Source organism: Schistocerca piceifrons, chromosome 1 (assembly GCF_021461385.2).
Source record: "Schistocerca piceifrons isolate TAMUIC-IGC-003096 chromosome 1, iqSchPice1.1, whole genome shotgun sequence".
NCBI lineage: Eukaryota > Metazoa > Arthropoda > Insecta > Orthoptera > Acrididae > Schistocerca > Schistocerca piceifrons.
Window position 1 is genome coordinate 760116546 of NC_060138.1, and position 23889 is coordinate 760140434.

The following is a 23889-nucleotide window of genomic DNA, read 5'->3' on the forward strand; positions in this document are numbered from 1 at the left end:
AAGGGGAGTGCACTCAGCACTTGTGAGGCCACTTGAGGAGCTACTTGATTGAGAACCAGCAACTCCAGTTACAAAAACTGATGATTGCCAGAAGACTGGTGTGCTGGCCACATGGCCCTTCATATATCCACATCCAGTATGCCTATTGGCTGAGGATGACACAGCAGTCAGTTTGGTATTGTTGGGTCTTCTGAGGTCTGTTTGGATGAAGGCAAGGTTTTTTTTCAGTTTTATAGTTGGAAAATACTATTGTGAGCCATATACAGAAGAAAGGAATAACTAATAGAAGCTAACTTGTGGTAAGATAAGATCAGCTTGAGATAGTGAGAACTTAGCAACTTACTCTGTGAATCATCTTGGGAGATTGGTTCAAGGAAGACAAGCCTAACTTTATAGCACATGTAAATTTAGAAAAAAAACAGCTTTTGGTATTTTAAATGGTGGTATTCTCAGGGATGAAACACAGAGAAAGTTTCTCTACAACTTGTACAGATACTAGCATCTTCAGAGTGGAGAATAATCACCACAGAGATTGATATTGCATGTGCTCTAGTTCTTGTTACTTGTAAATTAAGATCCACTATTTATCCAAGAAATGTACATAGTTTTGTTTGATGATGACTTAATTATAGTGTCCCATCCTAATCAAGAAACATCAGCATTAGATAGTGTAAATATAATTTTCTTTATGAAATTGTAAATAAAATTTTATTGAAAATTATTAAGTGGCTATTTGCAAATGCATTCTCACTGAGCTTCAATAAGGCATAACACAAAAAATTCTTTACTGCACAAGACCTGACCATGCCACGAGAAATAATGCAGAGGGAAAGTTAATAAATGGAACAATATATCCTAAAATTGTAGGTGTGTATGTTGATAAGAACTTAAACTGGAAGGAACATGAGCTCTGCCATTTCTATGTTACAGGAAATATAAATTTTTGAAGATGAAAATTTCAAGAAGTGATTTACTTTGCTTGTTTTCATTCAGTGGTATCTTACATTATCATTTATGGGGAACTCCTAATTGAAGAAGAAAATGTTCAGCACATAGATGCATGTTTGAAGGATTAAATGCAGTGTTAATTCTTGAACCTCTTATAGACAGTTCTTTAAACAGTATGGCACACTGACAACATCCTCGCAGTAGCTTTACTCTCAAATTGTTGTCAACAAAAAATAGTCAAGTAAAAAAGTAAAGCAGTTATCAATCCAGAGTTCATTTTGCACACCACAGTGGTTTACAAGGAATGGTCTGGATGGTACGCCATTGCCTTCCTTTGATCTGACAGTACCTACTGTTTAATGTGGATTCTGAACCACAGTGCAGCTCAACATTTTTACCACCAACAAACATTGGTAGTGGTGGAAGAAGTGATAAGTGACAGACAAAAATCCTATGACCGATGGAGGTCAAACCTGAGACCTTTGCATTCATAGTTTGGCATTTTATCTCTGAAAAATAGTTCACTTCACAAAATGTGTTAAAGTAGAATCTGATGACTGCAATATCATTCAACTCATAGAAGAAGCTGGGTGTAACAATTTGTGAGGAAATGAAATGATCTTTTCATTTCATTTCCTCATAGATTGTTATAAGCAGCATCTTCTGTGAGTTGAATGAAAAGATCACATAGGTTCAGTCTTAAGTAAGGCAGGTAGAAGCCATAAATACATTGGTAGTATATTGTCAGACTGTAGTCAGTTAACAAAGGAGATTGCTCACAAACATACTAGTAACCTAGAATGTTGCTTAAATGTGTGTACTTATAACAAATGAGGCAGACTACTAATATTGAATGTACGTAAAGTAGGGCAGCACTAATGGTGATTGGCTTTCATGGAAGAGCACAACAGAAACACTGAAAAATCTGAAACTGCCACTTAAAGATAGATGTCAGCTATCCTAAGAATGCTTATTGATAAATTTTCAAGAACCAGTCTTATGTGAGGAACTGAGTGATATATTACAGTCCCTTCTGTATTGTTCTTGTGGTGGCCTAATCTAAGAATGCTTATTTATGAAGTTTTAAGAACCAGTCTTAAGCGAGGAACTGAGAGATATATTACAGTCCCTTCTGCATTGCTCTTGTGGTGGCCGTGAAGACAATGTCAGCTAATTACAGAGTGCTCATATGCAGATGGACTGGGAAGAAATCCAATAAGTGACACATTGGGAGGTATCTTCAGATTACGAAAACAATGTTCCTTTTATTTATTAGGAATAAACTTACAAAACAAGCTCAAATTTTTAAGAAACAGCATATAAAATGACTCTTCTGTTTACTGGAAAGGACAGCAGCTCCCCTTCTTCATTAGTCCGATATAATTTACTCCTGCATAAGGACCATAATGGATAAAGAAAAGCATGTTGCAGGGGCATTGTATTCTGAAAGTCAATGGCTTAAAACTTGTACAAACCAGCAAATCAGCCATAGCTGATTGTTGCATCTACATTGCCCAATACATGAATTCCATTATTGCTAGCTTTTACAGCAGCTTTCTAGAACTTGGTGGTTAGGGAATTTATGTTAGTGTGACTGGCAGATAATTTAACTGACTTTGGTGGCAGTTTTGATGTAGATAAAATGTTGAAACACTTTCTTTCCCAATAAACACAGCGCAATCTACCCACATCATATGTCAATCCTATACATATGAAAACAATTACTGGAAAATTAACAAATATCTCTTGAAATTCCATGACTTCACTAAAAAAAAGAACAAAGAATATTCTTGGATTTTTTTTAAAAATTCGCAGTATTAATGTGTTAAAAATTTATATTTTTGCATTTCAGAAGTGAAATAAGGGTATAAAGCAAGTGATAGTCTCTGATTTCCAGTGAACATGACAGATGCTCTTAAGTAAAAATGTCACTGTAACTAGTTGTCAGCATCCACATGAACTCCAGAAATTCAGTGATCAGTTCACCAGGAAAGACAACAAATTCACACACAAACTGAATGCAGAGACCTAAAGGTGGCTCCTGACTACAATTGTCTCAGCAAATAATATTCATGCAGCACAATATCTATGCCACTCACACTAATGGGTAGTTCTGTAATTTAAGAAAAAGGCACATGTATGAAAGACATTATTTCTTTGTAAAATATCTCAAGAAAGCCTTTGCTGCAGTATTAGCTAATGTGGCACACAAAGTAATATCATCTAATCACACAGTATGTTTACTAACAGACTTCTTGCTCCACGTATTTGTTAAGTGAATTCATCAACTTTCCATGTTGTTAACTACTCATCAGAGTACAGCCTTCTTCACATTCACTGCCTAACAAAAAAGTGAAGTATGCAGAAGTGATGGAGGAAATGAAATGGAACTTCACAGGTTGAGAGTTTATGTGATGTCATTCCAGTGATTACAAAAACAAATAAAGTTCATGAAGAACTTGGTAGTATTAGCTCACTTATCACTATGTGCACTGATTCAGTTGGAAAGAGTGTCATAAAGATTTTGTATCCTCTTATGAGGCAAGCTGGCCTACAGCTGTTGTAATAGGTCCTTTGTATTCAGAATAATGCCACTGGGATGGAGCCGATGCCACACATTTTCTGTCAAGGGCAAATTGAGGGATCTTGCTGACCATCGGAGTACCTCAACATAACATAGACATTGCATAGATACATGTGCCATGTGGGATGACTATTGTCCTATTGAAAAAAATGGCACCATGATACTATCACATTAGATAACCATAATGTTATGACATTAGACGATGTAGGTAGTCTATGGCATCAGTGTTCCCTTGTTCACTACCAGCTATGACCTGAAGTCATACCTTATGACACCCCTCCACGACCAGCTTTGACCTGAAGTCATACCTGATGGCTCCCCCGGCATTACGCTGTGCATCTCCAAAACATTGGAAGAGTGGGCCCCTTCCTTGGGTCATTGCCACACTTCCCAGTGATGATCATCTGGGGTAGAGTAGAACCACATTGATCACTGACTTGGGGTTGTTCAGAACAGCCATTCGTCACTGAATGCAATGCAATGTCATTCATCAGTATTCCATGCTTCCTGGACATGGCATCATTATAAATGCAGCTGTTTGTGTTGTGATATTACTGTAACCTACACATGAGGTGGTAATTCCCTAGTCCCAATACTGCTAGTCTCTGACCAGTGGTGCACAATGACACAGAATGCTACAAGGAGTTAGTTACTTGAAACTTCCTGGTGGATTAAAACTGTGTGCCAGACCAAGACTTAAACTTGGGACCTTTGAGTTTGAGTCTCAGTCCAGGAAGTTTCATATCAGTGCACACTCTGCTGCAGAGTGAAAATTTTATTCTAGTCCCTTTATTGTTCTCAGACGGCAGGCACAGATGTGAGGGGTTACAAAGTGCTTGGTGCACAATATGGTGATCCCCACTTGTGGTGGCAAGATGTGATCATCCAAAACTTTGATGACTATGCCTTGTCTCAAGTTCCCATATAGTCCAACATCCAACCACAATCACATCCAAATACCCCATAAATCTGGATATTACACAATTCAACCAGCTGATCAAATGAAGACTCACAATGAAGCCCCTGCCAGACTCTGTCAGTTGCTGATATTGCTGGCTCACAGGAGTACATGGCATGATTGTGTCCTTCACAGTGATCAATCAACACAGATCATGTTCATGCCACTGATATACTCTAGTAGGCCGCCACCCACTCCTTGTACCGATAAACATCTGACCATATCATCTGGGTGCTCCAATTTTTTTGTCACTTGTGTACCTTTTTAATTTCTGAAACTTCCTGGCAGAGTAAAACTGTGTGCCCGACTGAGACTCGAACTCGGGACCTTTGCCTTTCGTGGGCAAGTGCTCTACCATCTGAACTACCGAAGCACGACTCACGCCCGGTCCTCACAGCTTTACTTCTGCCAGTATCTTGTCTCCTACCTTCCAAACTTTACAGAAGATCTCCTGCGAACCTTGCAGAACTAGCACTCCTGAAAGAAAGGATATTGCGGAGACATGGCTTAGCCACAGCCTGGGGGATGTTTCCAGAATGAGAATTTCACTCTGCAGCGGAGTGTGCGCTGATATGAAACTTCCTGGCAGATTAAAACTGTGTGCCCGACCGAGACTCGAACTCGGGACCTTTGCCTTTCGCGGGCAAGTGCTCTACCAACTGAGCTACCGAAGCACGACTCACGCCCAGTACTCACAGCTTTACTTCTGCCAGTACCTCGTCTCCTACCTTCCAAACTTTACGGAAGATCTCCTGCGAACCTTGCAGAACTAGCACTCCTGAAAGAAAGGATACTGCGGAGACATGGCTTAGCCACAGCCTGGGGGACGTTTCCAGAAAGCTGTGAGGACCGGGCGTGAGTCGTGCTTCGATAGCTCAGATGGTAGAGCACTTGCCTGTGAAAGGCAAAGGTCCCGAGTTCGAGTCTCGGTCGAGCACACAGTTTTAATCTGCCAGGAAGTTTCATATCAGCGCACACTCTGCTGCAGAGTGAAAATCTCATTCTTTTTAATTTCTCTCTAGCAGCTGTGCTACCTGCCACAGAGAAATGCAACTTTAATCATTTATATGCCCACTGATGGTGTGTACATGAACCCATCAACATCTGACTATATCATCTGGGTGCTCCACTTTTTTTGTCATGTGTGTACCTTTTTAATTTCTCTTTTGGAAATTAAGTCGATTGCATTATTTGGCCCGGAGCTATTGAGACTACATGTAAGATTGTGTAATAATAAGTTAATTTTGCAGACTCTTTTAGGGTGAATAAATGGTAAACTAAGGATTTTTGATCCTTAACCCATCAGTGTACAGTGCCATTAAGTTACAGTGTTTACTTCAAATTTTCTGAAGTGTAAATTTCTCCATTTTTCTGGTTTGAAAAGCTTCTGGTTTTCATTTATGTGCAGAAGAGTCACAGGTAGAAAGGGTAGAAGCTGATTCAAGGCATTATGTGTCTGACAATTTGTGATGCACAAAGTTAATAGGAATTTACTCTGTCCACATTGCAAAGAAAGACAAGAAAATTACTCCATGGGTGTGCAAGGAGTGATGTGATATGTGCTAATACTAGAGGTACAGATGTGTTCATGGGACTCTTTAGTTGCCACAAGATGGAAGGTCACAAGCATTGCCACAGAGAGTATGAATAATCCTCTGTCTGAGATCTGTTGTAATTATTTTCTGATTTTTAAATAGTGGGTAGCATCTATGCATATGTTTTTTGTGGGTTTTTGTGGAGGGAATATGTGTAAACCCAATGACATTCAGAATTTTTAACACTTGAGGAAACTGAAAAGCTGGTGAGCTTATTGTTAAACAGACCCAAAGGACACTAGTGGAGTTTAAAAGCTGTGTATGGTGCTAGCCATTCAGATTAGGTAGATTCAAAAATGACAGTAATTATTTAATACACTTATTCAAAGATAATCTAAAAATGTGTTATTCATATGACTCCAATCCTCCAATAGCAAGTTGCTAATGTTCATTTATTAAAGCTTGTAAAGTAGCAGATAATTAAAGAAATGAAACTTCCTGGCAGATTAAAACTGTGTACCAGATGGGACTCAAACCTGGGACCAGTTTCAAGTACTGGTCCAGCACACAGTTTTAATCTGCCAGGAAGCTCCATATCATTGCACAATCCATTGAAGAGTGAAAATTAATTCCTGAATTTAAAGAAAGAATCCACATTGAACAGAGGATGACATACTACTACAGAGTAGCTAAAATAAAACTGGTTCAAAAAGTGTTTTTGAGCTGATTTAGCTTGTTCAGGTATGTGAATTCACAGATCATATACTATTATGCATCACATAATCAATATACTGAACAGCTATTGCAAGTATCCCAAATATTTCGTCAAACTGTTAATGCTGAGACAGAGTGAGGTGACACAGTGATAAAGACACTGCACCTCACATTCAGGAGAACAATGTTTAAAATCTCTTTCCAGCCACTAGATTTAGGTTTCTTGTGGCTTCCTCAAATCAGCCAAGGTCGTACCTTACTGAAAATAAAATGAAATGATCAAACGGCATTTATTGGCCGGGATATCCCCTTTGGGGTTTGGCTGCCGTATTGCAAGTCTTTTTAGTTGATGCCACTTCAGTGATTTGTCTGTCAATGATGATGAAGGACACACAACACCCAGTCCCTACAGAAATGGACAATGACCTCACTGTTAGTGGATCAGTAAACTCTAAGCATTCTTCCTTGTTACAGTTGAGTCTACTCACCAAGTGGTGGGAGGAAAACACTCGTATAAAGGAATAGAAATTTGCAAGCTTTTGGTGCCAGTGACTCTTTCTTCTGGCAGAAGGTTTGAAGGGGAAGGAAGAGGGAAGAAGGAAAAGGACCAGTGAGAGTTAGGAAATGGGGAGTGTTCAGAAAAGTCACACAGAGCCGAGGGTCAGGGGAGACTTCTTGTGTGGCATGAGATGGAAAGACTGATTTCTGGGGATTGCACTGGATGAGATTTGAAAACCCAAGGGCTTAAAGTCAGAAGATATGGCAATACAAAATACAGAAATTACTGACAAAACATTTTGCACAAAATAATAACAGTAGAAAGCTAAGTGCATTGTACCTGGTAGAGGTGGTGGTGTGGAAAAATAGATAGGTCAGAAAATAAAAGACATAGAAAACTAAAATGGAGTGAAGACAGGAATACAGAGACCACAGAAATTAATGAAGACATGTTGTAATGACAGTTCTCACCTGCTGAGTTCTGAGAAACTTGTTTCTGGAGGAAAAAACCTGATGGTATGTGCGGTGAAACAGGCTCTGATGTCATGACTGCCATGTTGTAGAGCATAATTTGGACGAGAATATTGTGTGTTTCCATTATACACCCTCTGGCTATGCCCATAAATCCTAACTGGTAACTTGGTTGTAGACATACTAACGTAAAAATCCAAATACTGTTTACATAACAGCTAGTACACAACATGTGTTATTTCAGAGATGGATCTCTCTTTTTTGGTATATGTTTTACTAATTACAGCCCTGGTATAGTCGATAGTAGGAGGATGCATAGGGAAAGTCTTAAAGGGGGAACTGTCACAGGGGTAGGAGCCTCGATGTAGAGCAATGGATACAGAAGGAGCATAGGATCTGATGAGGATATAGTGGAGAATGGGAGGGTGGCAAAAAGCTACTCTAGGTGTAGTGGGAAAAATGTTGGACAGAATGGATCTCATTTCAGGATATGATTTTAGGAAGTTATAGACTTGTTAAAGTAGCTGATTAATACACTCAAGACCATGATAATCCTGACACTTGTGAGTTACAAGAGGTGTACTTGTAAGTTGTTTTTTGGGGATCAGCAGTAGCAAGATTAGTTGTGATGGCCTGGGAAATCTGCTCTTTAACTAGGCTGATGGGGTAATTGCATCCAGTGAAGACAATTGTGAGAATGGTGGTGTATTTCTGTAAAGAGTCTTCATTTGCCTTGATTGCCAAGGCTTTATGGGAGGAAATGTTTGACATGTCAACAGGCAAAATGCAAGTACTCTTGTTTATTAATAGGTTTAATGTGAACCGAAGTGTGAAGCTGAGCTTTGGTGAGGATCAGGTCAACATCAAGGAAAGTGGCATGGGATTCAGAATAGGACCATTTGAAATTTAGTGGGGAGAATATATTTAGTGATTCAGAGAATTTTAACAGATCAACCTCATCATGAGTGTGTATGGCAAAGATGTGATCAGTGATCTAAACCTAACTGGGACTGAAGGCTTATGGATCCCAGGAAATCCCCATCCAAGTGACCCATAAAAAGGTTGGTGTAGGAAGGACCCAGCCTTCTTCCCATGAGTGTGTCCCTGATATGTTTGTATGCCTGTCCCTCAAAGATCAAGTAGTTGTTGGTGAGCATAAAGCTCAAAAGATTTGGAATCACGTCCACAGTGATTGTGGGAATGTTCAGCAGCAGACAGACCATGTACACAATGTGATCAAAAGTATCTGGACTCCCTCCATCGGTAATGCTGGAATTCAATTTGGTGTTGCCCCACCCTTAGCCTTGATGACAGCTTCCACTCTTGCAGGCATACATTCAATCAGGTGCCGGAAGGTGTCTTGGGGAATGGCAGCCCATTCTTCACGGAGTGCTGGTCTGAGGAGAGAGAACGATTTTTGTCGGTGAGGCCTGGCTCAAAGTCGGCGCAATGTAGGTCTGTGCTGTGATAGTGCCATGCAAAACAACTAGGGGTGGAAGCCCCCACCATGAAAAACATGACCAAACCATAACACTACTGCCTCTGAATTTTATAGGTGGCACTACTCACACTGGTAGATGACTTTCACCGGTCATTTGCCATACCCACACCCTGCCATTGGATCGCTACATTGTGTACCATGATTTGTCACTCCACACGACATTTTTCTACTGTTCAATCATCCAATATTTATGCTCCTCACACCAAGCAAGGAGTCGTTTGGTGTTTACCGGCGTGATGTGTGGCTTATGAGCAGCCGCTCGACCATGAAATCCAAGTTTTCTCACCTCCTGCCTAACTGTTGTAGTACTTGCAGTGGATCCTAATACAATATGGAATTCCTGTGTAATGGTCTGGATAGATGTCTGCTTGTTACACATTATGACCCTCTTTAACTGTCGGTGGTCTCTGTCAGTCGACAGACAAGGTCAGCCTGTACGCTTTTGTGCTGTATGTGTCCCTTCATGTTTCCACTTGACTATCATACTGGGAACAGTGGACCTAGTGATGTTTAGAAATGTGGAAATCTCATGTACAGACATATGACACAAGTGACACCCAATCACCTGACCCTGTTTGAAGTCCGTGAGTTTCGCGGAGTGCCCCATTCTGCTCTCTCACAATTTCTAATTACTACTGAGGTTGCTGATATGAAGTACCTGGCAGTATGTGGCAGCACAATGCACCTAATATGAAAAACATTTGTTTTTTGGGATGTCTGGATACTTTCGATCACACAGTGTACGTGGGGGATTTTGGTATAGAGAGAGGTGGCAACAATGATGACAAGCCAACACCACCCTTACAGAAGGCCCAAACACTAGATCATCAGTCTTTAGTGGATGTTGATCATACAGAGCTGCTTATGGTGTGTTATTTATTGTGGTCTTGTGACTATGTCAACTTTAGTGTTGGACAAGCAAGGTTTGTGATGGGAGTGGGATGGGCTCATATCTCAGGCCATCTAGGAAATGGTTGTTCTCTTTAATATAGGAGGGAAGTCTTTCTACTATAGGTTGCAAGTGTTGATTGACTAAGGCAGATATACATTTGGTGGGTGCTTTGAAGCAACAGTTATGGGATGGCAAGGTTGACTGGGTTTGGGGATCTTAGGAAGAAGGTAAAAGGTAGGGATGTGTGGTTTGGGTGGGGTAAATCCTTGTGGGAAGCTTGAGGTTTTAAGGAGGGACTGTAGGTCAGTTTGTATTACAGGGATGGGGTCTGGATGGCAGATGCTGTACGTAGACATGCCAGACAGCTGCTGTAGACCCTCACTTACATACTCCTGTCAGTCAAGTACCACACTGGTAGATCCATTGTCTGATGGGAGGATAATTATGGAACCATCAGTTTTTAGGTAATGAAGAGCCTGGAGCTCTGCAGAGGATAAGTTAGGGTCCCCCTGTAAGGACCTGAGGAAAGGTTTTGAAGCAATTCTGGATGTTAGGAATTCACGGCAGGATTTTTTTAGATTTCATGGATTTAAATTTCACATGGTCCTATTCTGAGTTCCATGCCACTCTCCTCAAAGTTAACCCCATCCTCACCAATCATCAGCTTCACACTTTTGTTCATATAACATTTGCACTAACAAATAACAGTACTTACATTTTGACAGTTGCCATCCCTTCCATGTCAAACGTTCCCTCCCCTACAGCCTCGGCATTTGAGGAAAACTTATTTGTTGAGGTAAAGGCGCTTTACAGCAATAAACCACCATTCTCACCTCAGCCTTCAGTGGATGCAAGAAGGAAGATTGGAAACAATGCGCAATTATTTTATTACCAGAAACTTAAATAGGTAACAAAACAAAAAAAAATCACAAATGAATTTACATCTTTTACCTTATTTCCTACATAGTCACCAATGTTCTCCCATAATGGTACCAATTTCAAAATGCCTTATTCATAGAAGTCCATTTGGTTGGAGTATATCCATCTGCAGACTGCTGATTTCACTTCCTGATCTGTCACAAAGCATTGGCCAGCCAGGAATTTTTTGATGGGACCAAACAGATGAAAGTCTGATGGTGCAAGGTCCAGACTGTATGGTGGATGGTGGATGCTGGGGCACCCCCCCCCCCCCCCCTCTCAAATTTGGTGATTTTCTCATGAACAGGAGGAGAAACATGGGGGTGAGCATTGTCTTGAAGAACTCTTACACTGTCAGCATTAATATTGTGGTGCATGTCATGAAGGGCACAATGCAACTAAACAAAACTTTTAATGTAGACTACAGCATTCACAGTGGTCCTGTGTTCAGGACAGTCCACCAATAACACACCATGCATATCCCAGAGCAGTGCCACAAGTACTTCCCTAGTAGACTGAGTAACTTTGAATTTTTTTCATACTAGGAAACCAGCATCTTTCCACTCCATAGAGGACTATTTGGTTTTGGGCATGCAGTGGTATGCCCATGACTCATCACCAGTGATGATTCCTTTCAGAAATCCATGCCTTTCTGCAACATAATGCATTAAGTGATCCAACTTGTCATCATTCGCTGGCCCTTGTGGTTGTCTGTCAGATTCTTAGGCACCCCTGAGCACTAACTTCAAGAAATTTCAACATGTCATGAATAATATCATACACTGCATTATAAGAAATGTTGAACACTGCAAAAAGGTTAGCAGCTGCACAAACCAGTTGTTAAAAATTTCTTCCTCAATGGCTCCGACTTTCTTCAGATATTGCGGCTGTTACCAGCTGCCTGGAGAGAAGTGAACTACTAAGGTACACCCACCCCTCTTGGAAGAATGCACACCACCTGGAGACAATGCTATGGTAAATACAGTCACCCCATACACATCACACATGTACTTGTGAATTTCACTTGGGTTATGCCTTTTTGCGGAGAAACATTGAACTACACTTCACTGCTCTCCACATGTTGACGACAGTAACATGTGCACCATGTTTGTTTTATAGTCAGGCTTCTCTCACTAGATTTGCACATGAAAACAAAATACCCTCTGTAGTGCAAACTTCAAATTGTATTGTTATGAAATTTCAACATTACAGCTGAAATGTCGGGGAAGAAACATTAGTGTGTGTTACTTTTTGATCCTCCCTCATAATTACCCCACAAAACTAGTTTAAAAGGAGAGTTCCTGGGCCATCACATCAAATCCAGGTACTGTTGATCCCCCCAAAAAAACAACTTGGGCATTCACCTCTTGTAACTCACATGTGTCAGTATTATCCTGGTCTTGAGTGTGTGCCATAGATAGGTCGTATCGACCATGATTAACACCATCTTTGGACTTTGATTGTTCTGCCGAGCCTCCATGTTAGTTTTTAGTTCTGTTCTGTATGGCAAGCTGTGTACACACATATGAATTACTTTGAAATATATCTCTAAGAGGAATTTAATGGAAATAGTTATTGCATTCAACCGATAATCATATCCCGTTCCCATACTGGTGCCCCGAAGTTTCTACGTCTTCCGCGATTTCCGCTGACGCAGTCACCACCACCACCACATTCGGCTCACCGGTACTGCTGGTACCACAAGGTTCACAGCGATAATGCTAAGAAGCGCTGGTTACCTTGCCAGCACCAAAACTGACTGCAGGACCTAAAAGATGCCGAGTCCTGCAGGGAACCTCATACGTGTCCCCATACATTGCACTCTGTTCACTCGTCTGCCCGGCCGAGCAGTCGTTTTTACATGACTGACATTTTGTCACGGCTCGTTTTCCTAGTTGACACTGGTGCTGATATGTCTATCATACCTACATCGATGGCTCCCCCTGTCTTTTCACCGACAAGGTCACTTCTGCGAGCTGTCAATGCATCAACGTTACAAACCTCAGGCTCTGTCAAACTTACAGTGCACCTATCTCCTTCTCTGTGTTTTCAGTGGACTTTCTACACTGCTGACATTGATGAACCAATTTTTGGTATGTATTTTTTGTACCATTACAAACTCTCTCCGAACGTGGTTCAGGGCTTGGTGATACATCATCCCACTAACACTCAGATACTATGCTCCCGCACTTATGTTCCACGTTCTGTTTCTCTCACTCTCATGGGCAACATTGTGACCTGCATCACTAACCTACTGTCAGAATACGACTTGGCAGCACAACTCCGCCAGGAAAATGACAAGCTGAAACAACGAATAGCACACACTTACAACGAGCTCGTCACGTCTCATACCTCGCTGCTGAAACTGCAGTCCACATTGCTACCACCTAATCTTGTTTTTCCAGCAGACACCAGCTCAGACACTCAGCAGGTTAGTCCAAAAACATTAATTGTTTGTGACGATTCGCATCCTGTAGACACCGCACCCCCGATGCACTCGCCACCTTCAGTGCCATGTGTTTGAAACAGTGCTCCTAATGACAGTTGTGTGCGCGATATGAGCACGCCCACCATTCAGGCAACTGCCCCATGTGTTGATAAACATTTCCCCTCTCTTGCACGCCAACCACGTGACTCGGCGGCCATCGCTGTTCCCCGTGCGACACCAATGGCTCTCTCGCCCATGCCGGTTACTCAAGGCAAGGCTGACAACAGACAGTTGCTGCATGTCCCGACCCACTCCGTCCTGTGCGCGCAGCCGACTTCTTCAAACATGCACACACCGCGCTCACATAATAGGCATGTCACTTTTGTACTGCCTTTTCCCACCCACGCTAATGACTACGCCTCATTGCGCCCCACTCATCCAAAAACTTCACGTCAGGACATTTACTCAGTCTCATGTTCAGTTCTCAGTTTCTTCCGTCACTGACAGAATGACACACAAGATAATTACCACTGCCGGCCCTCCTAGGCACAGGGTTAAATGCCTCAACTCCATTAACTTGCTCACAGCCCGGCAGCAAATTGACGAACATTTGGAGGCAGGTATTCTACAACCGTCGGACAGCAACTGGTCTTCACCAATTCACCTCGTCCCAAAACATGACGGTTCTTTTTGAATGTTTGGTGATTACAGACTCTTAAATGCTCGTACCGTCATGGACAATTACTGAACATAAATGATTTCACTCATGGGTTATCAGGCACCACAGTCTTCAGTGTGATTGACTGTAAATGTGACTATCACCAGATTCCTGTAGCACCAGAAAACATTCCATAGACAGCTATTATCATGCCGCTCAGTTTGTTCCAATACAACTTCATGCCATTTGGCCTGAAAAACGTGGCACAAACATGGCAATGTTTCATCGACTCAATCTTATGACAGTTCGAGTTTTGCTATGCATATCTGGATGACATACTCATTTTCAGCAACTCAGCTGAGGAACACGAAAATAATTTATACAAGGTCCTCCAGACCTTGAACTCCAACGGCATTGAGGTCAACAAGGACAAATTCCAATTGCACCAGTCCTCTGTCACATTTTTGGGTTACACTGTCTCCACAGATGGAATACAGTATCCCGCGTGCAGGCCATCACGTCACTGCCGTCTCCGGCTACTTACAAAGAACTCTGACGTTTCTTGGGTACAATAAATTACTACCATCGGCATCTGGCTTCTGCCGCTGCCGAGCAGGCCCCACTGACAGATTCGCTGTCAGACAAACAGACTTCAGGCCTTAAACCAGTTCGCTGGACTGAACCTATGCTGGAGGCCTTCAAGGCTCTAAAACCTTCCTTAGCTCACGCCATGACACTCGCCCATCCTGACCTGTCAGCTGAGTTGTTCATCACTATGGATGCCAGCAACATCGCAATGAGGGCAGCATTAAAGAAACGCAAGGGCAACACAGTTTATCCCATTCATTTCTTCTCTAAAAAACTGTCTGCACCTCAGAAGCAATATTCCGCTTTTGATAGGGAACTTCTGGCAGTCTATGAAACCATCAAACACTTTCCCCTCGATGTTGAGGGCCACTCTTTCTTCATCCTCACCAATCACAAACCACTAGCAGATGCTTTCTGCAACCCTCCCGAGGAGCCCCCCCCCCCCCCCCCCCCCCCCGGTGTTTCTGCCACATTGCTTTAGTCTCTCAATTCACAACAGACGTTCGCTACATCAAGGGCACAGAAAACATCCCCTCTGATTTTTTCTTGTGGGTCAATACTCTCTCACGCGTCATCGACTTATTCAACCTGGCAGCTCTCCAGGCCTCCAACGAGGAATCTCAAGCTCTCCTCATGGATCCTCAAACATCTTTTGTGTTTACCAAAGCCAAGTTCCCCAGCGTTTTGGACGAGGTGCAGTGCGATTTTTCTCCCAGCATCCTGTGGCCAATACTCCTGCCCACACTGCGCCGGCAAGCCTTCGACGCCTTGCATAACCTCCGCTCACCCTGGCGTCCACACCACTACACAGCTTGTATCCGAATGTTTTGTTTGGAAAAATATTAAACGGGACTGTCAGACCTGGGTATGCAGCTGCGTCCCCTGTCAATGCAACATAATCGGCTGCCACACTACCCCTCCACTAGGCAAGTTCGACAGTCTGCAAGGACGATTTCATGATGTACATATCAACCTTATCGGTCCACTACCACTGTCGGAGGGCCATAGATATGTTCTCTCCACAAACAACTGCATGTCTCACTGGGTGGAAGCTGTTCCTTTACCCATCATCACCACTGAAACTGTGGCCAAGGGTTTCGTCTGCTCATGGGTTGCTAGGTTCGGTTGCCCGTCGGCAGTTTGAGTCTGCCCTGTTCACCATTTTATGTAACATCTGCAGCATTAAAAAAATTCATACAACAGCCTACCACCCGCAAAGCAATGGGTTAGTTGAACAGTGGCACTGCACCCTCAAAACTACCCTCAGGTGCCATGACTGCCTCTGGTCTGAGGCACTTCCATGGGTGTTACTCGGTCTCCGTTCAACCTTTAAAACAGACCTACAGGGAACCATCTGTGAATTCGTTTTCAGGGAGAACCCAATCCTACCAGGGGAACTTATCCTTCCTCAAGCACCTGAGGATTTTCCCCCCTCCCCAGATTTCATTAGTCGCATGTGCACTCACTTCACACATGCACAGCCACACCCACCTATCAGCCATTCCCTGCCGGACACTTACATGCCAACCACACTCAACACTTGCTCCCATGTTATGCTCAGGGATGATTCCGTTAGACAACCGCTGCAATCACCCTACCTCGGCCCCTTTTAAGTACTCCGGCGAGTTGAGACAATGTTTGACATTGCACAGGCTCAAACCTGCTGTCGTGGATTCCGACGCCCCTCTGCCGTCTCAGTATGGCCCTCCTGATGACTTTTCTGCCACAGAGCCTGAAAATGCTTTGTCTCATCCCACAGCACTGTTTTCTCTAACCCATGATTTGTCGTTGCCATTCGCAGGTTTTCCAGGCACGTCGCCATCTACCCCATGTGCGGGTTTCACCACCACTTCACCATCTGCGGAGACTCGCTCTCCCACATTCAACCTGTGCTGCAATGTGCCACCACACCACATGGATGACGAGTCAATCATCACCTCCGATGACTGTGTGCTCATGCTCCTAACAGACACCATGGTCTCACCATCGAACGGGCAGTTAAATGTCAGTGTGGTGCATAACCTGTCCCTCCTCCACAAGTGTGATCCATCAGAAATCCACACATTCATCTCATCCGACGGCTTGATCTGCACGAGGGGCAGACACACCTGCACCACACCGCAGGCCGTTCCACATGCCTGCTCTCGGGCCGGCCGGTGCATTGTCCGCCCCTGCGTTAACCGTATACGAGGTGGACCTGCCGCCAGTCACTCCGCCTCCACACTCTGCCTTGACCAAGATGGAAATTTATTTATTTATTTATTAGAATTATTTATTAGAAATTAGAAATTTATTTATTAGAAGAAATTTATTTATTTATTGTTCCATGGGAACAAGTTAAGGAGAAGTCTCCATGGTAATGGAATGAGTCAATACATGAAATTATAACACGATAGAAGAAACAGATAAAATGAAATATAAGAAACATATTCAGGCGACAAGTCGTAAGTTTTAATAGAGAAAATCAACAAGTAACACTGGAATGTGCTTAATTTTTCAGTTCTTCCAGGAGCTCTTCAACAGAATAGAAGGAGTGAGCCATGAGGAAACTCTTCAGTTTAGACTTAAAAGTGTTTGGGCTACTGCTAAGATTTTTGAGTTCTCGTGGTAGCTTACTGAAAATGGATGCAGCAGAATACTGCACTCCTTTCTGAACAAGAGTCAAGGAAGTGCATTCCACATGCAGATTTGATTTCTGCCTAGTATTAACTGAGTGAAAGCTGCTAACTCTTGGGAATAAGCTAACGACATTAAAGAAAATATATACTGTGAGGGCAATGTCAGAATTCCCAGTCTATTGAATAGCGGTCAACAAGAGGTTCTCGAACTTACACCACATATAGCCCAAACAGCCCGTTTTTGAGCCAAAAATACCCTTTTTGAATCAGAAGAATTACCCCCCCCCAAAAAAAAATGCCATATGACATAAGCGTATGAAAATATGCAAAGTAGCTACTTTTCATGTTGAACTGTCACTTATTTCACATACTGTTCTAATGGTAAATAAAGCAGCATTTAGTTTCTGAACAAGATCCTGAACATGTTCTTTCCACAACAGCTTACTATCTATCCGAATGCCTAGGAACTTGAACTGTTCCGACTCGCTTATGATATGCCCATTCTGTCTGATCAAAATATTGGTTCTTGTTGAATTGCAAGTTAGAAACTGTAAAAACTGAGTCTTAATGTGATTTAGCATCAAATTATTTTCCACAAGCCACGAACTTATTTCATGAACTACATTATATGATACTGTTTCAATATTACACACAAGATACTTCACTACCTAGCTGGTGTCATGAGCAAACAGAAATCTTTTTGAGTCACCTGTAATACTAGAAGGCATATCATTTATATAAATAAGAAACAGCAGTGGCACCAGCACCGACCCTTGAGGAACACCCCACTTAACAGTGCCCCATTGGGACTGAACATCACTACCATTCTCAATATTGTGGAGAATTACCTTCTGCCTTCTGTTCTTAAAGTAAGAGGTGAACCAATTGTAAGCTACTCCCCTTACTCCATAATGGTCCAACTTCTGCAGTAATATTTTGTGGTCAACACAGCCAAAAGTCTTCATTAAATCAAAGAAAACACCTATTGTTCGCAACCTTTTATTTAATCCATCCAAAACCTCACAGAGAAAAGAGAATTTAGCATTTTCAGTTGTTAAACCATTTCTAAAACCAAAGTGTACATTTGACAGCAAATTATGTGAATTTAAATGCTCCAGTAACCTTGTATATACAACCTTCTCGATAACTTCAGTAAACACCGATGGCATAGAAATAGGTCTAAAATTGTCAACATTATTCCTGTCTCCCATTTTATAAAGTGGCTTCACTACCAAGTACTTTAATTGGTCAGGAAACCGACCACTCCTCAAGGAAAAGTTACAGATATGGCTAAGTACTGGGCTAACATACATAGAACAATACTTCAGTATTCTACTAGATACCCTGTCATATCCATGAGAGTTCTTGGTCTATAGTGATTTAATTATTAACTCAATCTCCCTCTTGTCAGTATCATGGAGGAGCATTTCAGGTAACAGTCTCGGAACATTTTTTTCTAAGAGCGCTATATGATTCCCTGTTGGGACTAGGTTTCTATTTAGTTCACCTGCTATATTCAGAAAGTGATTATTAAATACTGTACGCGACTTATCAGTAACACTGACATTCCCACTATGCACTGATTCTATATTCTTGACCTGTCTCTGCAGACCAGACACTTCCTTTACGACTGGCCATATGGTTTTAATCCCGGTCGTGCACCTGGCAACTCGCAAGACTACTACCGACGCCCACATGACCTCCGCTCAAGCCTCACTGGTGGTACTCTGTGCTGTGGGGGGAGGAAGGGGGGGGGTGCTGTGTGGCAAGGATAGGTCATATTGACCATGATTAACACCATCTTTGGACTCTTGATTGTTCTTCCAAGCCTCCATGTTAGTTTTTAGTTCTGTTCTGTATCACATATATGACTTACTGTGAAGTATATCTCTATGTGGAATTTAATGGGGATAGTTATTGCATTCAACCGATAATCGTATCCTGTTCCCGTAAGTGCATTAATCAGCTACTATGACAATGGTATGACTTCCTAAAATCACGCCCCGAAATGAGGTCCATCCTGTCCAACATTTTGTCCACCACCCCTAGAGTAACTTTTTGCTGCCCTCCCAGTCTCCATTATATCTTGTCAGATCCTGTGTTCCTTCTGCATCCATTACTCTACACCATGGCTCCTATCCCTGTGACAGTTCCCACTGTAAGATTTGCCCTATGTACCCTCCTACCAGCAACTATACCAGGCCTGTAACTAGCAAAACATATACCATAAAGGGCAGCTGTTATGTAAACATTATTTGGCTTTTTACATTAGCATGACTACCACCAAGCTATCAGTTAGGATTTATGGGCATAGCCAGAGGGTGTATACTGGCAACACACAATATCCTGTTGTAAATTGTGCTCTACAACATGGCAGTCATGACATCAGAGCCTGTTTCACCACACATGCCATCTGGATTCTTCCCCCAGAAACAAGTTTCTCAGAACTGAGCATTTGGGAACTGGTGTTGTAACGTGTCTTTGGTTCTTGCACCCAGCTGGCTTTAATTTACATTAATTTATGTGGTCTCAGTATTCTTTTCTTTACTCCCTTTTAGTTTTCTATATCTTTTATTTTCTGACCTGCCTGTTTTTCCATGCCTCCACCTTTACCACATATAATGCACTTAGCTTTCCACTCTTATTATAGTGCAAAATGTTTTGTCAGTAATTTCTGTATTTTGTACTGCCCTTTCTTCTAACTTTAAGCCTTCAGGTTTTCTAATCTCGTCCGATGCAAACCCCAGCAATCGGTGTTTCTGTCTCACGCCACCTGGTGAGTCTCCTCTGATTCTGGGCTCTGAGCAACTCTTCTGAACTCTTCTCGTTTCTTAACCCTCACCAGTCCTTTTTCTTCACCCCTATACCTTCCCCTTCAACCCTTCTGCGAGAAGGAGGAGCCACTGGCTCCAAGTCCTTGCAGATTTCTGTATCTTTATATGTGTGTTCTCCTGTCACTTCTTCGTGAGAAGGTTTTTTATTCATCCAACCATATTGTATTTTTAGAAACTGGTTATTCTCATTAGAATATATTTTCAGAAAGATAATTTTTTGGCCAGATGGAGCAATGGCTCAACTGCCCATGCATCCTTAGTACAGATTTATAAGTTGGTCAGTGAGAAAAGCACACTAAGCAAAGGCAGTAAATTAACTGATTGACTTATGTGACTAAGCAGTTTTCTTAAGTTTGAGATCATGCTGATGCAGGATAATCAATTTGCAATAAAATTAAAAACATTCACTTTTCAGTTTTCAGCTCTAACATTCTGCACTAACATTCTGACTGATTGAAACTATGTCCTTTGACTTAATAGTCATAGAGTGTACACATTCATTTTATGAAGAAGACAAAACTATCATAGTTTAGTCTTTCATAACAACCTAGTAACAGGGAAGGGAGACAGCACAATTTACAGGAGATCAAAGAATATGGTTCTGTATTTTTTGAAGCTCTCAAATAAGTATATGAGCAAAAAATGAGATAAAATAAGTACCCTAACAAGTTAGAACTGAATCTATGATCATCACTATCTGAAAGACAACATGCAAGACTTCAGATGCATTGTCAGAGTGAATCACTCCTCTTCATCAGATAATAAAGATGCTATATGATAGCTAAGAACATATCCACAGCCATTGTGAGTGAAGCTCTATTGGGTAGTGTCTGTTCCATGTAGTGGCAAAATGAAACAGATTTTGTAGAAGTCAGTGTGAAGAAAATAAACTGGTGAAGGTATCTGACATGAGCCCAGTATTGCACCAAATTCAATGTACCTGTGGGAAATTGGACTTCAGGATGGTAAAATTCTCAATAAAAGTTTTGGTGTACAAAGGCAATATACAGAGAGAGATATGCCTGATGCTCAGTGACTGATATGGAAATATTCATTTAGTTAGTGCTGACCAAAATGTCACATGTTCTGTGTGCAGGGTTGCTCATGAAGTTCTTGGGGGTTCATGCAACTCCAGTACCACATTTTTTGCTTATTCATGTGGCCAGACAAACGAAAATGCGCCTCGTCGCTGAAGAACACTAAGGCATCATGAGGCAGCTCATCGATTAAGGCTTCACATGCATTTTTTAGTGAAACAAGATCAAGTGGATGAAGTGTGTGCACCACTGACAGTTTATATGGATGAAATTTCAACTCTTCATGAAGAATTCATCTCACTCTGCATTCAGAAAAATGTTTGCGTGCAGATTGCTTGGGGGATTTCAAAATTGGCATCCTTACCCTGTTGATGTTTTCAGGTATTCTGGTGGTTTTTGAAAGTCCTAATTTCTTTCTCTGCACATTTCCAGTATCCATAAAGGTGTCTACCCACATAACAATTGATTTCCCATCAGAAACATGACCTGTAGGTGCGATGTTGAACTGTTTGCTGAATGCACGCTGTGTTCTGATGACCAAACGTCCATTCAAAAATTAGGCTGCAGTGGCCAACGTGCACTCCTCTCTTAACCACTGCAAGCTAACTTAAAAAAAGTTGTGTATCACACTTTTGATTGCACTGGAACCCATGCAACAATGAGTAACAGCCGCTATGTGCTGCACATTTCAAAAAAGGAAGTTACAGCGCCACGCCCCGTATATATAGGATATAGGATATTATCTTGCTCAATAAAAATACTACATTATCTTTGGCTGCACATTACACAGAAGTTACAAATTCTGTTATGCAACCAACTTAATCTCTGACACTGACAACATAATCAGCCAACTACTGCACCTACTTTTAATGTAAGTTATCACATTGTAAATACGATAATTTCTTTAATGTAGATGTAAGATTCCCTATTGTCACACTTTGTATATTCTTCAGTGTATATTCCAGAGTTTCTGATGATATGTTAAATCAATGAGTGAAGCCACTCAATATAATATATTGAGTGCAGCTTGTGGCTGGCCTGAAAAACTTAATTATAATGACAGATAGCCAATCATTTTATAATTCATAAATACATTTTCATGACTGTGTAATGTAGCAATCACAACAACCATTCTGATTAAATTAAACAAAAATGCAGCAGAACAAGACATGTGTAGGTACTGTGCAAGTTGACATACATACTTCAAAGAAGATAGGGTTATTACCAACCTGTACTTGATGTCAGTAAAATTTCTTTTGAAGTTATTTAACTGCATGGCCTTGAGTTCAGACTTGCATGCTACAGATGAATTACATGGGGAAGTTACAGTGTGTGAGATGATGACATATACTGCTGGTCGTGCCCCTTGAGAAACGTTTTTTCTGGGTGGCTCAGCACCCCAGTCCTGACGTGTGGTTAAATGTAACATACATCTTTCATCACAGGACTGCGTGTTACCAGCTGAAAATGCAAGTTCAGGAAAATTAAGTATGTGCCATCACTAATCACATATAACAGCAAACCATTTTTTATACTTATATCTACGGTATCATATTTTCATTCAAAGGCTAGCTTGTTTCCCTTCCTTTCCTATGTCATTCCAAGTCCCATAATGAATAAAGAATCTTTGACGTTGGATCCCAATAGTATTAAAAAATATTCTCAGATAATATTTTCCTCAAAGAGAAGCCATTACAGGTAGAAGGTTAGCGAGTAAAATACTTTCAGAAAATTGATATAGTATAGCTGCCTGAGTTGATATGCTTGTAAATAAGCTATGCTTCTCTTCATATCAGTACATTTGTGAATATTTATTGGATAAACCCTATCTTACAGGTAGTGTCACCATCAGAAATTACAGGGAAAGATATAATGTTCTAGGATGGCCAAGCATTTGGAGATAATAAGCTAACAATTTGCTCATCGGCAATAGTGTTGCAGAGCAGGAGTTGACTTTTTATTTATACATACATCTGAAGAAACACACAAAAATTTGTGCCAGGAGCAGGACTCAAATCTGGATTTTGTGCTTTGCCTAATCAGATACATCAACCATTAGACTACGCAAGCATGTCTCCTGGAATTACCCATATTCTCATTGTCACATGATGATTTCTAGCTAATTTTCATTCTTCCATTACATGAATAGCATTGCTATCCAAGGGCCTGGGAACATGGTCCTCAGCTTGCAGACAAGACCCCTCCCATTGTTACTTACAACAGTGTTATTCCCTTGCTGGGAGAACTGCCCTGCTTACGGAAATTAGACAGTAACAAATTATTATGAAATTTTGGCCTACTCCAATGGGTGTACTTGGGTAGCCTTGTGATTAATTAATGAAAAGCAAGATATCCTAGTTCAAGTTATAGTCTTTGCATAAATTTCTATGTGTCACTGTAGATGTATATCAAGATGATCACCACAATAAGTGCCAATATTTGCAGAATTCTCATTTTGTATATTGTATGTGTGTGGCAGTTATCATTCTTTGAAGCACATCACTGCCACAATATTAGCTGTGCTACATTTATGCTACAAGTCTGTGGGCCTTGAGTTTTAACCTTCAACAAAAATGAAGAAATGATGAAACTAGCTGTAAAGCCACACCAAATAGATTCATACTCAGTGTGTAGAGGAACTGCATATACATTAAATAACTTGATTAACTCACTCATTTTACTCTACATAACTATCTATAAGTGAAAA

General features: G+C 41.4%; 1 protein-coding gene across 1 annotated transcript in view; it reads right to left on the bottom strand.

The window, feature by feature from the left end:
- The window catches only part of LOC124712255 (peptidoglycan-recognition protein SD-like), a 213791-nt gene that overhangs the window by 38208 nt on the left and 151694 nt on the right, over nt 1-23889 (bottom strand). The window contains exon 3 of the mRNA XM_047242553.1: nt 22412-22643. Coding sequence (XP_047098509.1) covers nt 22412-22643 — 232 coding nt within the window. The remainder of the gene's footprint in view (nt 1-22411; nt 22644-23889) is intronic.